Source organism: Coregonus lavaretus (assembly GCF_964263955.1).
Source record: "Coregonus lavaretus genome assembly, chromosome: 30".
NCBI classification, from domain to species: Eukaryota; Metazoa; Chordata; class Actinopteri; order Salmoniformes; family Salmonidae; genus Coregonus; species Coregonus lavaretus.
The window spans coordinates 31,328,699-31,345,034 of NC_140017.1; the positions used below are offsets into that span (position 1 = coordinate 31,328,699).

A 16,336-nucleotide genomic window follows, 5' to 3' on the forward strand; every position below is an offset into this window, starting at 1 on the left:
GAATACACAACACGTTTGCATTTCCTGCTGTGCAGGACATTTCCTGCAACAACAGGGTGATCAAATTAAGATCCTACTTCTGTACTTCGATTGGGAGTGGTTGAATAAGTGACAAAAACACAGGACTCATCTAATCCAATTCATGCATACAGTGTTACAACAAAACCCTTTAGATAGGAGAAAGGCTGACTGCAGACTGAAACAGAAGGATCACAGTTCTTACATTGATCCTTGACTAAACAAAACACATTTTGAGGAAAAAAATTACTTAGTATTCTAAGCTATTGCAACAGTGACCAGGCGGCCAATAGGCAAAGACAATTTGTGATGTACTATATTGTAACTTCTATTCATGTGGCCATCATAGAGAGGTACAGTCATCTTAGAATAGATCTATGAATAGACACTCCTTCCTGTCTGGCCTGCTCAGCAAGGTGTGTCCATGCTCGAATACCAGTTATTCAACCCACTGTGGTGCATTTGTGGGAGGCAGTACAGGGAGGCAGTACATGCACGTCTCTCTGTGTGTGTGTTTCTGCATGAGTGTGTGTCTGCATGTGTTAACTCTGTTATTGGCTCCCTCCCGCCCTCTCTCTCTGTGTTTCTTAGTTTGAATGTTACCACAGTAATCTCCTGCTGATCCTTTCTGATAGGTGAGGTGCCGTTGCACAGGCAGAGCAACTTAGGTAGCCAGAGAGCACAGAACTGAGAAGGACAGAAGAGAACATCACCAACAAGAGAGAGAGAATGTTTTCCACCAGAGTAAGACACTAACAACACACTGAGAATAAAAGGAGGAACACAGGAAATAATGGATTTTGAGAGAAGAGAAAAGCAAATGCTCCAGAATGTGGAATGACCCAGTAGACACTCCGTACTGGTGAGAATATATGGACCTGGGGTTCTAATGTGGCCTCTGAGGCTCTGGGACACACAGGAAGTCACTATTTTCCTCAGCCTCACATTGTATGTGTGCCACCTAGGTATGTATCCTACCCATACATGGAAACACTTCTGGAGCATGTATTCATAAATGGAAATACTGATTTGTATGTGTTTAAATGTGTGAGTGCTTGTGTGTTTAAGGGCATGCCTATGTTTGCCTCTGGGTGTATGAGGTATGCCAAGCACATTCAGAATAATCTTTCTTCTGGTATCAGTTGACTAACTTTTAGTATTCCCCAACTTTGCTCTGATGTGGTTTGTACCGGTGTATCAGAATAATAGTACAGTTAGACACACAGTGGTTTGTTAATTCACCAAAACTTCGATAGGGACTGATGGTTTCATGTCATATCTCTGGCAGCCATAATGTTTCTCTGTCATTCTTTCCACGCTGTAACAAAATTATTTGTGCATGCTTCTTTATGTGTACACACACACCTTTAGTTCTACTGGTGTGTCTGAGTCAGTAATTCACATTGATTGCAACACATCTTACATGATTAAACAACCGAAAGCAGGTGGCCATGTGGGCAATTCAAAACCAATCAATCAATCAATCAATCAAATGTATTTATAAAGCCCTTTTTACATCAGCAGAGTGCTTATACTGAAACCCAGCCTAAAACTCCAAAGCGCAAGCAATCCAGATTTAGAAGCATGGTGGCTAGGAAAAACTCCCTAGAAAGGCAGGAACCTAGAAAGAAACCTAGAGAGGAACCAGGCTCTGAGGAGTGGCCAGTCCTCTTTTGGCTGTGCCCGGTGGAGATTATAAGAGTACATGGCCATTTAGGCCAGATTGATCTTCAAGATGTTCAAATGTTCATAGATGACCAGCAGGGTCAAATAATAATCACAGTGGTTATAGAGGTTGCAACAGGTCAGCACCTCAGGAGTAAATGTCAGTTGGCTTTTCATAGCCAAGCATTCAGAGGTCGAGACAGCAGGTGCGGTAGAGAGAGAGAGACAGCGAAAGAGGGAGAGGGAGAGAGAGGGTCGAAACAGCAGTTCCGGAACAAGGTAGCACGTCCGGTGAACAGGTCAGGGTTCCATAGCCGCAGGCAGAACAGCAGAAATGAAGATCTCCCCCACCGCACGAGCCCAAGGGGGCGCAAAACTGGACAGGAAGATCACATCAGTGACTCATCCCACTCAAGTCGAGTATAGCGAAAAAAGCCTGGCATGATGTGATGCACCCCTCCAAGGGACAGCATGGGAGAGCACTAGCAAGCCAGTGAAGGCAGAGGCAGAGAAACCCAGTGGAGAGAGGGGAGCTGGCCAGGCAGAGACAGCAAGGGGTGTTCATCACTCCAGTGCTTTGCAGTTCACCTTCGCACCCCTGGGCCAGACTACACTCATATATATAACTACTGAAGAGATGAGTCTTTAATAAAGAGTTAAAGGTTGAGACCAAGTCTGTCTCTCTCACATGGATCGGCAGACACTGCCTTGTTTAGTTTTGCCCAACCTAGATCGAGGCACAGACGGTCTCAATGGGGAAAACTGAGCTGACTACACTGACTGTGCTAGGAGCAGACTCCACTTATCTGTCAGGCTGGCTAACAGCCTGATGCCTGCACCCATCTCATTGTGGCGCTAGAGGAGTTAGAGTCCTGTCTATGTTGATAGATAAGATGAGAGCACCCCTCCAGCTAGGCTGGAGTCCGTCACTCCTCAGCAGGCCAGGCTTGGTCCTGTTTGTTGGTGAGTACCAGCAAGAGGGCCAGTTATCTACAAATTCTATATTTTGGGAGGGGCAGAAAACAGTTTGAGTTGTGCTAGTCTGCTGTAGAGCTCATCAATCCCCCTAGGAGGGGGCCAGAGACAATTACTCAATGCCAACACATCTTTCTAGCTAAGTTACACGCTGAAGTTATGTTGCGCTTGGTGACCTCTGACTGTTTCATCCTAACATCGTTGGTGCCGACATGGATAACAATATCCCTATACCATCTACACTCGCCAGTTTTAGCCTCAGCCAGTACCATCTTCAGATTAGCCTTTACGTCGGTAGCCCTGCCCCCTGGTAAACGATGTATGATCGCTGGATGATTATTTTTAAGTCTAATATTGCGGTTAGTGGAGTCGCCAATGACTAGGGTTTTCAATTTGTCCGAGCTAATGGTGGGAGACTTCGGCGGCTCAGACCACGTAACTTGTGGAGGAGAGACCTGGAAAGGCTCGGGCTCTGACTCCGACTCGTTGCTTATTTGGGAAAACCAGTTGAAAGTTTCTATCGGCTGTATGAGCGACACTGGTTGAGCATGCCGACAGCATTTCTTTCAAGAAGCCATCAGCTTGTTTGGCAGGTTTCAAGCAAGACAATCTAAGAACAATCTGTTATTAAAGAGAGTGACACAGAAGGAACACAGTACCTGGAAGAACCTGTTCTATATTATACATTTTTTAAATTCCTAACATCTTACCAAGACTGACTTGGAAACAACTTTAGACTTTTAGGCGTGCCCATCATTGACGACCTGGAATCTGGAATGGTCCCTTCACACAGACAGTGTGGTGAAGAAGGCGCAAAAGCGTCTCTTCAACCACAGGAGGCTGAAGAAATTCTGCTTGGCCCCTAAGACCCTCACAAACTTCTACAGATGCACCATTGAGAGCATCCTGTTGGGCTGTATCACCGCCTGTTACAGCAATTGCACCATCTGCAACAGCCCAATGCATCACCGGGGACAAACTGCCTGCCCTCCAGGACATCTACAGCACCTGGTGTCACAGGAAGGCCATGAAGGACCTCAGCCACCCGAGCCATGGCCATTTCACCCCGCTACCATCTAGAAGGCGGAGACAGTACAGGTGCATCTGATAAACAGCTTTTATCTCCAGGCCATCAGACAGTTAAACAGTCACCACTAGCCGGCCTCTGCCCAGTACCCTGCCCTGAACCTTAGTCACTGTTACTAGCAGGCTACCACCTGGTACTCAATCCTGCACCTTAGAAGAAAGCTGCCCAATGTACATAGTCATTGAACACTGGTCACTTTAATAATGTTTACATACTGTACTGTTTTACCCACTTTATATATACAGTGCCTTCGGAAAGTATTCAGACCCCTTGACTTTTTCCACATTTTGTTACGTTACAGCCTTATTCAAATTTTATTTTTATTTTTTTATGTTCCTCATCAATCTACAAACAATACCTCATAATGACAAAGCGAAAACAGGTTTTTAGACATTTTTGCAAATGTATTAAAAATAAAAACCAGAAATACTTTATTTACATAAGATTAAGACCCTGCTATGAGACTCGAAATTGAGTTCAGGTGCATCCTGTTTCCATTGATCATCCTTGAGATGTTTCTACAACTTGATTGTAGTCCACCTGTGGTAAATTCAATTGATTGGACAGGATTTGGAAAGGCACACACACCTATCTATATAAGGTCCCATAGTTGACAGTGCATGTCAGAGCAAAGACCAAGCCATGAGGTTGAAGGAATTGTCCATAGAGCTCCAAGACAGGATTGTGTCGAGGCACAGATCTGGGGAAGGGTACCAAAAAATGTCTGCAGCATTAAAGGTCTCCAAGAACACAGTGACCTCCATAATTCTTAAATGGAAGAAGTTTGGAACCACCAAGACTCTTCCTAGAGCTGGCCGCCCTCCCAAACTGAGCAATCGGGGGAGAAGGGCCTTGGTCAGGGAGGTGACCAAGAACCCTATGGTCACTCTGATAGAGCTCCAGAGTTCCTCTGTGGAAATGGGTGAACCTTCCAGAAGGACGACCATCTCTGCAGCACTCCACCAATCAGGCCTTTATGGTACAGAAGCCACTCTCCAGTAAAAGGCACATGACAGCCCGCTTGGGAGTTTACCAAAAGGCACCTAAAGGACTCTCAGACCATGAGAAACAAGATTCTCTTGTCTGATGAAACCAAGATTGAACTCTTTGGCCTGAATGCCAAGCGTCATGTCTGGAGGAAACCTGGCACCATCCCGAAGCATGGTGGTGGCAGCATCATGCTGTGGGGATGTTTTTCAGCGGCAGGGACTTGGAGACTAGTCAGGATCGAGGGAAAGATGAATGGAGAAAAGTACAGAGAGATCCTTGATGAAAACCTGCTCCAGAGCCCTCAGGACCTCCAGACTGGGGCGAAGGTTCACCTTCCAACAGGACAACAACCCTAAGCACACAGCCAAGACAACGCAGGAGTGGCGATCGGGACAAGCCTCTGAATGTCCTTCAGTGGCCCAGACAGAGCCCGGACTTGAACCCATTCAAACATCTATTGGAGAGACCTGAAAATAGCTGTGCAGCAACGCTCCCCATCCAACCTGACAGAGCTTGAGAAAATCTGCAGAGAAGAATGGGAGAAACTCCCCAAATACAGGTGTGCCAAGCTTGTAGCGTCATACACAAGAAGACTCCAGGCTGTAATCGCTGACAAAGGTGCTTCAACAAAGTACTGAGTAAAGGGTCTTAATACTTATGTAAATGTGATATTTCAGTTTTTTTTTTTATATACTACCGGTCAAACATTTTAGAACACCTACTCATTCAAGGGTTTTTCTTTATTTTTACTATTTTCTACATTGTAGAATAATAGTGAAGACATCAAAACTATTAAATTACGCATATGCAATCATGTAGTAACCAAAAAAGTGTTAAACAAATCAAAATATAATTTATATTTGAGATTCTTCAAATAGCCATCCTTTGCCTTGATGACAGCTTTGCACACTCCTGGCATTCACTCAACCAGCTTCATGAGGTAGTCACCTGGAATGCATTTCAATTAACAGGTGTGCCTTCTTAAAAGTTAATTTGTAGAATTTCTTTCCTTCTTAATGCGTTTGAGCCAATCAGTTGTGTTGTGACAAGGTAGGGGGGGTATACAGAAGATAGCCCCATTTGGTAAAATACAAAATCCATATTATGGCAAGAACAGCTCAAATAAGCAAAGAGAAACAACAGTCCATCATTACTTTAAGACATGAAGGTCAGTCAGTACGGAACATTTCAAGAACTTGAAAGTTTCTTCAAGTGCAGTCACAAAAACCATCAAGCGCTATGATGAAACTGGCTCTCATGAGGACCGCCACAGGAATGGAAGTCCCAGAGTTATTTCTGCTGCAGAGGATAAGTTCATTAGAGTTACCAGCCTCAGAATTGCAGCCCAAATAAATGCTTCAAAGTTCAAGTAACAGACACATCTCAACATCAACTGTTCAGGGGAGACTGTGTGAATCTGGCCTTCATGGTCGAATTGCTGCAAAGAAACCACTACTAAAGGACACCAATAAGAAGAAGAGACCTGCTTGGGCCAAGAAACACGAGCAATGGGCATTAGACCAGTGGAAATTTGTCCTTTGGTCTGGAGTCCAAATTGGAGATTTTTGGTTCCAACTGCCGTGGCTTTGTGAGATGCAGTGTGGGTGAACGGGTGATCTCTGCATGTGTATTTCCCACCGTAAAGCATGGAGGAGGAGGTGTTATGGTGTGGGGGTGCTTTGCTGGTGACACTGTCTGTGATTTATTTAGAATTCAAGTCACACAGCATTCTGCAGCATTCTGCAGCGATACGCCATCCCATCTGGTTTGGGCTTAGCGGAGCTATCATTTGTTTTTCAACAGGACAATGACCCGACACATCTCCAGGCTGTGTAAGGGCTATTTGACCAAGAAGGAGAGTGATGGAGTGCTGCATCAGATGACCTGGCCTCCAAAATCCCCCGACCTCAACCAAATTGAGATGGTTTGGGATGAGTCGGACCGCAGAGTGAAGGAAATGCAGCCAACAAGTGCTCAGCATATGTGGGAACTCCTTCAAGACTGTTGGAAAAGCATTCCAGGTGAAGCTGGTTGAGAGAATGCCAAGCGTGTGCAAAGCTGTCATCAAGAAAAAGGGTGGCTATTTGAAGAATCTCAAATATAAAATATATTTTGATTTGTTTAACACTTTTTTTGGTTAGTTCATGATTCCATATGTGTTATTTCATAGTTTTGATGTCTTCACTATTATTCTACAATGTAGAAAATAGTAAAAATAAAGAAAAACCCTTGAATGAGTAGGTGTTGTAAAACCTTTGACCGGTAGTGTATGTTTGCAAAATTAAATTGTTTTTCCTTTATCATTATGGGGTATTGTGTTCAGATTGATGAGGGGGAAATTTTTTAATTTTAATTTTAATTTAATCCATTTTAGAATAAGGCTGTAACGTAACAAAATGTGGAAAATATCAAGGGGTCTAAATACTTTCCGAATTGATTGTATATACTGTATTCTAGTCATGGTTCATCCTATATACCGTAACTACTGCTGTACACACCTTTTCTATTCATATACTGTCCATTCGCACGTTATTTTTGTATATATATATATTCCGGACTCAGACATTGCTCGTTCTGATATTACTTAATTTATTTCTTTTTACTTTTTGGATTATGTGTGTATTGTTTTATATTGGTAGGTATTACTGCACTGTTGGAGCTTCAACAACAAGCATTTCGCTGCACCTGCGATAACATCTGCAAATCTTTGTACGCAATCAATCAACTTTGAGATGAGCGAAGAGCTAGAATCACATGCCAATGAGCCATCTCAAAGTAATTTGATGACAGCAACCCCATCATACAGTATGAAATAGGCCAATATAAATGTAAAAGTCTGTGTTTTTTATAGGATAATATGTTATGTAATGTCTTTTGTGGAACTGAAAACATTCTGTCTTTTGTGGAGAGGTTGAATATTAACTGGTGTTTTTGTAAGGGAGTAGGGGAAAGGGTGGGTATTTGTATTGTCCAGAACTGAGGGGCTAATTGTGCAACAAACAAAAAAAGCCAAGGCAAGTGGGTTTGAGTCAGTACAGGAGTCAGTAAGTTACTATGGTGATAACATGTCAATAACACATCAGTTCGTGGGTCATAATATGTTGATTTATCTGATTCTAAAACACAAATCAGATATCAGGTTCTCTCTATCTATCATACATTAACCACCACTGTTCCTCTCTCTTTCCCTTTCTCCCTCCACTATGTTCTTCCTCTGGCAGCTGGAGCCATCTCGATACGGTCTCTTCAGCAGAGTCTGACCAGGCCTGTCCAACAGGATGTATTGTTCTCTGTGGACATCTCCTGTGTTGGAACTCCCACCATACAGTGGACCTTTATGTCTGGCAGGGTGAGCAGAAACATTGGGGCCTGGCAACCTGGTGGGTATACCAATGTATCAGAGGACTACATGGACAGAGTCCACACATACACTAATGGATCTATGGGACTGTCGGACCTACGTATTCAGGACGCCGGCTTCTACGTGATCACTGTGACTGAACCGTCTGGAAGCAGCAAAGATGAAGGATTTGTCTTGAAGGTGGAAGGTGAGTGAATAGTGGGGGCAGGCCTGTATCACAATGTGGCATTTTGCTTTAGGCTACAGTGTTAGTGTTTCATCATAGCTGACATTTACAAGAACCCCTTTATGGAACTGTTTTCTTCTCAGTCCTGGAGACAGTTTCTGTAGCGGCCTTATGGTGTTATTGAACAGTATCTTTACGAGTAGTTCAAGTGACCTTCATTTATGAGTAAGCTAGTTTAGTGGAAGTGAGAATTAACATTGTGTGTTCTCCCTCCCTGTGTGGTAGAGGTTCTGTATGAGGACCTCCAGTACCTGTCAGTGTTAGCTGTAGTGCTGGCCTCCCTGGCTGGCTTTCTCATGGTCTCCATGTGGCTCATGGACAAAGCCTACTGCCGGATCAAGGCATGGAGACAGAGGAGACAGATGCCAGGTAAATACTTTTAGAATGCTTTTGGTGTAATAGATACATCTAGTAATTAAACGACTCAAGTTTGATTGTTCTTGTGTCATTGAATTTCTAATTTTTTTTCTCTCCAGAGAATTATGTAACTGAGCTGCAACCTCTCTGATATGAAGATCTATGACAGCCAGATGACACTGCCCAACAACCAATCTGAGCTAAGATTAAAGAGACATTTTATAAATCAATGAAAGCATCCACAGCGTGTAAATATCACCAAGTTACTGATTCCAGGAACAGATGAAGGATTGTCAACCTACGTGCCTCAAGACTAGCTGCATGTATTATTTTACTGTACATGAAAACTGTAGACACAACAGCTGATATTAGTCCATGCTATTTTATGTAAAGAAACACACTGACAAGTGGAAACAAATGATACATTTATTTTCACAGCTGAGTTTCTTTTACTGTAACAACATTTAATATATATTTTTACATCGACACGGGTAAGTCAAATGTCCAAGCAAATCTACGAACATCAATGCATGATTTCCACAAAAGTGGATAAAGTTAGGATTCAGCACACAGAAAAAAATCTGAGACAGCAAGAGAGAGTGTGTGTGATAGTGGTCAGACCTAAGGACAGGGAGTGAGGGCAGCCATGAGAAGCTCCATCTTGTAGACAAAGTTGCGTCCTTCCATCTTACTCCAGTGGACCTCCTTGTAGGGCCCTCGCAGGTGGTTCCACTTCCCATCCTGGATGACGTCAGACTTGGGCAGCTCCTTGCTCTGGCTGCGTGGGAACTGGACCAGGACCTTACAGCCGCTCTCTGGACCATTACGCACTGGAGAAGATACAACACATTAATTTGGACAAAAATTACTGTTATACATTTCAGTCATTCAGATCATTATATTAGTTTTCGGACTAAATTAGTTGTTTAAGGTGAATGACATCCAATATGCCAGATAGATAGATTGAAGACGGTACCGGAGATGGCGTATTCCCCGTTGGAGGAGGCGACGGTGATGGCCGAGGCGTTTCCGATGCTCTCCACAGAGCCCAGGCCCACATGGTTACTGAAGCTCAGAACATGCCAACCCATCACCTTAGCCAGCTGCTGTACCGCATGGACCTGGTGCTGAGACATCTGTAGTACCAGGGGACAGACACAGGGGGACACTTACTCACACTAGTTCAGACAGGCAGCTACAAAAAGGCTACTTCAATACTTTGAAATGGATTTGAATACAAGTTTCCCTGGAGCAATAGGCCAAGTGAAGAACTAGGTCTAGCAAATGTTATGCACTTTAGAACATACAGGAAGCATTTTAGGTGGCTTCTAGCTATACTTGAGTGTAATACAGGGTACATAAACAGCAGTTGGCGGTGATGTGAGAGCAGTCAGTGTGTCCCCCGACCTGGGAGAGGAGGAAGTCCTGCAGCTCCTGTTCCTGGTGAGAGAGGGTGATGACACGGCCGTCCCTGTGCACCACTCGGATCTGCTCAACCCCTATGTTCAGCTGCAGCTGGATAGACCTGCACACACCCACACAGAAGGTTATGGAAAAAAATGTATCCATGGTAAATTTTTTTGCTAGACAATACTTTTGACTTTTACCGAACATTGAAAAAGCTGAATAATTGCCCAATAAAATTGGTGGTAATTCATTAAGGCGAAACCTCTTCTTCTGTTGTTAGATCATGGAACCTACCTTTTTCCTTTTAAATCATTCTCCACTCTCACCATATGTTCTATTCTAGAGGGTATGTTGACACTTCCTGGGCCAGAAGTCAATTCTCTGAACACTGTCCTGTAAACCATGTATAAAGAGTACTCTGCATCTGTTGCTCTGGCCTAGCCAGTCCTCCTGGCTTTGACAGTACTCTGCCTCTGTTGCTCTGGCTTGGCCAGTCCTCCTGGCTCCTGCTCCACTTACTTGCAGATCTGCTCGTAACCCTGGGAGGTGATGAGGACTTTGACACTGGACTCGTACACATCGTTGATGTTGGACCAGTGGGCCTGGATCTGGGGGTCTTCTATACGGCTGGCCAGGCTGTCGATGGTCCGCGCCGTCCTGAAACAGACACGAGGGGTGGACTTGCAGTCAATGTTGAGTTGCTGTCCTGTAAAATTCTAATTCAGTAACATATTGGTCTCATTGTGCAAACATTTTTCTGATTTGTGATTTGACAAAAACGTTAAGGGTGCTTTGAGTGAAACAAAAAGCCTGACAGAAGAATATTATAAAAAATAAAATAAAAATACAGTATGACAGTATTAGGTTATTATTGATGTGTGATGTGGTGTGTGTTTGTGCCTACCTGCTGCGTAGGAAGATGTGTTTGGCCTGTTTGATGATCTTCTCCAGTAGGCCCTCATTCTGCTGCAGGTTGGAGATCTCAGCCTTGTCGTATGCCATGGGCCCCGCCATACGCTGCCTCTTGTGGCCAAAGGGGGCGCTAGCCGGATGGGGCATCACTATCGAACTCAGGGTCTGCTTGTGGAACTGTGGGAGGGAGGGAGGGGCATTTATATTGATCAATATGTATCACAGTTCATACAATCAGCAGTGATACACACGTGAATATGTATACGATTTTTAAAAACATGGGGGACTTAGTTTGGTCAGTATTTGTCTGAATACGTTTTTGGTCAACAATATAATTACTAGATGGTCAGGTTTAATAGAGTTCCATAATTTTCTACCCAGACAGACAGGCAGACCCACCTCTCTCATGAGCTGGTGCAGGTTGTGTTCTAAAACGTAGAGGTGGTCGTCAGGTTTGGGTTTCTCTGGCGACGCCCTCTGGTTCTTCTTCTCTCCAGTGGAGTGACACAGAGAAATGGACAACTGGAGACCTGTAGGGAGGATAGACAACCTTAATAGTGGTGTAATACAGAAATCTCCTAGAGTAGGACTCTGCACACCTGACGAGGGGTGAATAACAGCAAAATAACAGCCAAAGCATCTCTGGACACTTAGAACGTACTACTCTAGGTAACACAGACAAAGAAAAACATGTCAAATGCATTGATTTTGCAAAATGCATGGTTCATGGAGTATTAACTTTCCATAGGCTATAATAACCCTCCAAAAAGCATTGTGAAGGGTCCTCACCTGGGAAGGGTTGAGAGATGATCTGGTTCTTTACTACAATGTGGGGGATCTGGGACTTGATCTGAACCGCCTCCCGGGACAGCTGGGCGAAGATCTCCTTACAGAGCAGCACGTTCTGAGCAGCTTCCAGTTTCACATGCCACGGCTGAGTGCCCGCTTTAGCTTTAGGCTGCCTCCTGAACAGGCTCACTGACCCTAGGTCACCTATGTCAGGGGCTTGTTTCTGGATTGAAACCTGGAAGACAACACACCACAATGTTTAAGAGGTCAGGCCGAACATCAGCATTATCACAATGAGGTATGTTCTCTGAGCAGTCTCTATTCACTTTGATGTAAGCTGATCCCTCCAGATCACTGGGGATCTGGACATTCAGTGGACAGTAATCCTCTGGGAGCTTCTTGTCCAGGTCGATGTCTGTGTTCTTTATCACCTCAAAGGTGCCAGCATGAGGAAACAAAGATCCTGCAGAGAGAGACATGGCATTAGAAATTAGCTATATAATGTCAGAAAAACAATGAATGTGCAGAAGGTGGTAAATACTGCAATGACACTAAATTAGACATTTGAGGAGAGTTAAAGCCTCCATACCTGCACTCCTGTAGCTGAGGTCTCCCAGGATCTTGTCTCCTACTTTGCGTAGTTTCCACTGCGAGCGGAGGCGCAGCAGCTCTGAGTTGAAGTCCCTCTGTCTCCTGTTCTCCTGGTTCTCTGCCACTGACTTACTTAGTTTATCTGCCCCCTTCAGGAGCAGCTGAGCCGCTGTGGCCAAAGACTTCTTCTTACTGATGAGCTGGAACACCTGGGGCGTCTAGAGTAAAGAGTGAGGTAGGGAGTGGGGAGGTCAGGGGAGAGAGAGTGAGGTCATAGGTACAGTGCCTTCGGAAAGTATTCAGACCCCTTCACTTTTTCCACTTTGTTAGGTTACAGCCTTATTCTAAAATGTATTACATTATTTTTTCCCCTCATCAACCTACACACAATACCCCATAATGACAAAGCAAAAACAGGTGTTTATAAATGTTAGCACATTTATAAAAATAAAAAAAAGGTGAAATATAACACTTACATAAGTATTCAGACCCTTTACTCAGTACTTTGTTGAAGCACCTTTGGCAGCGATTACAGCCTCGAGGCTTCTTGGGTATGACGCTCCAAGCTTGGCACACCTGCATTTGGGGAGTTTCTCCCATTCTTCTCTGCAGATCCTCTCAAGCTATGTCAGGTTGGATGGGGAGCGTTGATGCACAGCTATTTTCAGGTCTCTCCAGAGATGTTAGATCGGGTTCAAGTCCGGGCTCTGGCTGGGCCACTCAAGGACATTCAGAGACTTGTCCCGAAGCCACTCCTGCGTTGTCTTGGCTGTGTGCTTAGGGTCGTTATCCTGTTGGAAGGTGAAACTTCGCCCCAGTCGGAGGTCCTGAGCAGGTTTTCATTAAGGATCTCCCTGTACTTTGCTCCGATCCCGACTAGTCTCCCAGTCCCTGCCGCTGAAAAACATCCCCACAGCATGATGCTGCCACCACCATGCTTCACCGTAGGGATGGTGCCAGGTTTCCTCCAGATGTGACGCTTGGCATTCAGGCCAAATAGTTCAATCTTGTTTCTAAATTGTCTGAGAGTCTTTAAGGTGCCTTTTGGCAAACTCCAAGCGGGCTGTCATGTGCCTTTTACTGAGGAGTGGCTTCCGTCTGACCGCTTTACCATAAAGGCCTGATTGGTGGAGTGCTGCAGAGATGGTTGTCCTTCTGGAAGGTTCTAACATCCCCACAGAGGAACTCTAGAGCTCTGTTAGAGTGACCATCGGGTTCTTGGTCACCTCCCTGCCCAAGGCCCTTCTCCCTGGATTGCTCAGTTTGGCCAGGCGGCCAGCTCTAGGAAGAGTCTCGGTGGTTCCAAACTTCTTCCATTTAGGAATGATGGAGGCCACTGTGTTCTTGGGGACCTATAATGCTGCAGAAATTTTTTGGTACCCTTCCCCAGATCTCTGCCTCGACACAATCCTGTCTCTGAGCTCTACGGACAATTCCTTCGACCTCATGGCTTGGTTTTTGCTCTGACATGCACTGTCAACTGTCGGACCTTATATAGACAGGTGTGTGTGCCTTTCCAAATCATGTCCAATCAATTGAATTTACCACAGGTGGACTCCAATCAAGTTGTACAAACATCTCAAGGATGATCAATGGAAACAGGATGCACCTGAGCTCAATTTCGAGTCTCATAGCAAAGGGTCTGAATACTTATGTAAATAAAGTATCTCTGTTTTTTGTTTACTATAAATTTGCAAAAACCTGTTTTCGCTTTGTCATTATGGGGTATTGTGTGTAGATTGCTGAGGATTGTTTTATTTATTTAATCCATTTTAGAAGGCTGTAACGTAACAAAATGTGGAAAAAGTCAATGGGTGAATACTTTCTGAAGGGACTGTCAAATAGTCCAAAGTGGCTTCATTTCCTTCACTTGCAGTGACCTCAAAACACAGGATAGGTAAAAGTAAGCAATATGTTGGATGTGTATTGTGTACCAGGAATTTGCTTTCATTATCAGTTTAGTTCTTCCACATCAGTGGAAATGAAGACAGAATGAAGAATGAACCACTTAAGACTATTGATATGCATTGAAAGGTCCTGCGTAAAGACACTTAGCTAGGCCTACCTTTCCGGCTGAGGGGTCCTGGGACACTGGGTCCAGGGCCATGTACTTCTTCTCCTTGACTACGCTGAGGACGTCGTATAGCACACACATCTCTGTCAGGGAGCTGCGCAGGTTGTTACGCACAGAGTCCCAGGGCCACAAGGACGGCTGGAATTTTACAGTGGCTGGAAGAAGAAGGAGCAAGTATCAATCAACCATTCTGTTCAGACCAACTCCCAACAGGGCGCTTAATAGAAATCCTAAGTGTTGCTTCAGATTTGGGCCGGGACCATACCAGTATCGCAATACTCGTTAGTATCGTGGCAAGGAAACAAAACACAAAGCGGATTTAACTTTTTTAGGAAAACAGCCCTAATGTTGGAAACAAATGTCATTACGTTGTCACCCAGTCACATGTATTTATTTTCCAAGCTATAGCACACAATGTTTTACAGACAGCAGGTTTTCAAAGGACCAAAGAGTTAGATCTGCTTTGTGTTTTCATTTTTGCCATGGAAAAATATATTGTACTATTGGGATCATCAGATGTCTATCAGATGATGTCAGGTTTTCGATAATAACTCTCCAAGGCAGAAATAATCACTTTACAGTCAATTAATGAAACTGGAGTAGCAAAACACTGAATGTGTCAGTGGGGTGACATACTTTCATCCTCTTCTGGCTCTTGCTTCCCCCACTCCTGGGGGTCCCTGGGCTCTGTTTCCGTCCCCTCTTCATCGGAGTCTGATCCCTGGCCAAAGTCGATCCTTTGGGCTAGCTTGGCCAGGTTCTGGGACATGGACAAGGGAGGGACATACGTCTCCATGCCATCCAGAGACACCTCCTGGACCTGCTTTTCGCAGGACGACTCGATGCTGACACGCACTGCTGGACCACCACCCGACATGACGATGACGAAGAGGAGTCACACCTAAAACACACAAAACCATTCTAATCACTACATTTTATCCACCATAACTATGACCACAGACCAGGGCAAGTTTAGACAAATAAGGAGCTAGCTAAAAAGACTACAGCTAGCCATGTAGCAAATATAGTTGCCTAATTTAGCTAGTTGGCAATGAGTGATGCTAGACATTGTCACATACTGTAGCTAGCTAAATTAACTTTAGCATTGGCTAACAACAGACAGCTAGCTAAACAAAGTAAGCAAGCCAGTCCGCTGTATAAAATCCAGCTCCCTAATGCACATACAATTAGCTAGACGTGGAATACAAATGATGGAATACAACATTTTTTCAACAGAATGTGAGATAGATAGCTAGCTAGATAGAAATACAGTTTACCGTTAAGAAAAAGCGACTTTTGCAATGACTTCTTCGTGTGTACTGTCCTGCATAACTAGCACTGGTCGTGGGCTATGCTGCCACCTACAGTGCATATTAGTGTACAATATGGGTACGTTCAAGAAAGGCATTGCATGGGGCACGTGTGTTCAGGCAATTTTGTGTTTAATAACAGATAAAGGAAACAATTTAATCAAGTATTTTTTTATTAAAGGTCCAATGCAGCCGTTTTTATCTCAATATCAAATCAAAGTACATTTTCTCTCAATAAATAAGATATCAGCAAAGTCAGAGCTAGTAAGGGGGAAAAAAGTCAAGTGCGAGTGCTGGTTCACCAAAGGCATTTTGGGGGCGGGGTGAGGAGGGGGTGCGGTGGGATTATTTAAAATACTTTGAAGAGGTAGGGTTTCAGATGTTTTCGGAAGATGGGTAGGGACTCTGCTGTTCTAGCTTCAGGGGGGTTAGCTGGTTCCACCATTGGGGTGCCAGAACAGAGAAGAGCTTGGACTGGGCTGAGCGGGTGCTGCCCTCCCGTAGGGGTGGGAGGGCCATGAGACCAGAGGTGGCAGAACGGAGTGCTCGGGTTGGGGTGTAGGGTTTGAGCATC

General features: G+C 44.4%; 2 protein-coding genes across 3 annotated transcripts; one reads left to right on the forward strand and one right to left on the reverse strand.

The window, feature by feature from the left end:
• The first annotated feature begins 476 nt into the window (after positions 1-476).
• On the forward strand, positions 477-10,335 carry LOC311105851 (V-set and transmembrane domain-containing protein 5-like). Its single transcript, XM_084148064.1, has 4 exons — positions 477-983; positions 7,957-8,283; positions 8,548-8,691; positions 8,799-10,335. Exons 1-4 carry the CDS (start codon positions 908-910, stop codon positions 8,828-8,830), a joined length of 579 nt encoding a protein of 192 aa, XP_084004190.1. The 5' UTR covers positions 477-907; the 3' UTR covers positions 8,831-10,335.
• On the reverse strand, positions 9,092-15,798 carry LOC311105850 (mediator of RNA polymerase II transcription subunit 17). 2 transcript variants are annotated; one of them, XM_084148062.1, is made up of 12 exons: positions 15,730-15,798; positions 15,089-15,353; positions 14,444-14,607; positions 12,377-12,596; positions 12,114-12,250; positions 11,788-12,022; positions 11,398-11,528; positions 10,991-11,175; positions 10,606-10,743; positions 10,087-10,204; positions 9,656-9,815; positions 9,092-9,509 (listed from the first exon to the last, which is right to left on the reverse strand). In XM_084148062.1, the coding sequence occupies exons 2-12, from the start codon at positions 15,327-15,329 to the stop codon at positions 9,301-9,303; spliced, it is 1,938 nt and encodes a 645-aa protein (XP_084004188.1). In that variant the 5' UTR covers positions 15,330-15,353; positions 15,730-15,798; the 3' UTR covers positions 9,092-9,300. The 2 variants fall into 2 exon arrangements, with proteins under 2 accessions (XP_084004188.1, XP_084004189.1); XM_084148063.1 differs by having other exon boundaries at positions 9,417-9,509; positions 9,631-9,815; positions 15,730-15,778.
• Positions 15,799-16,336: the final 538 nt, after the last annotated feature.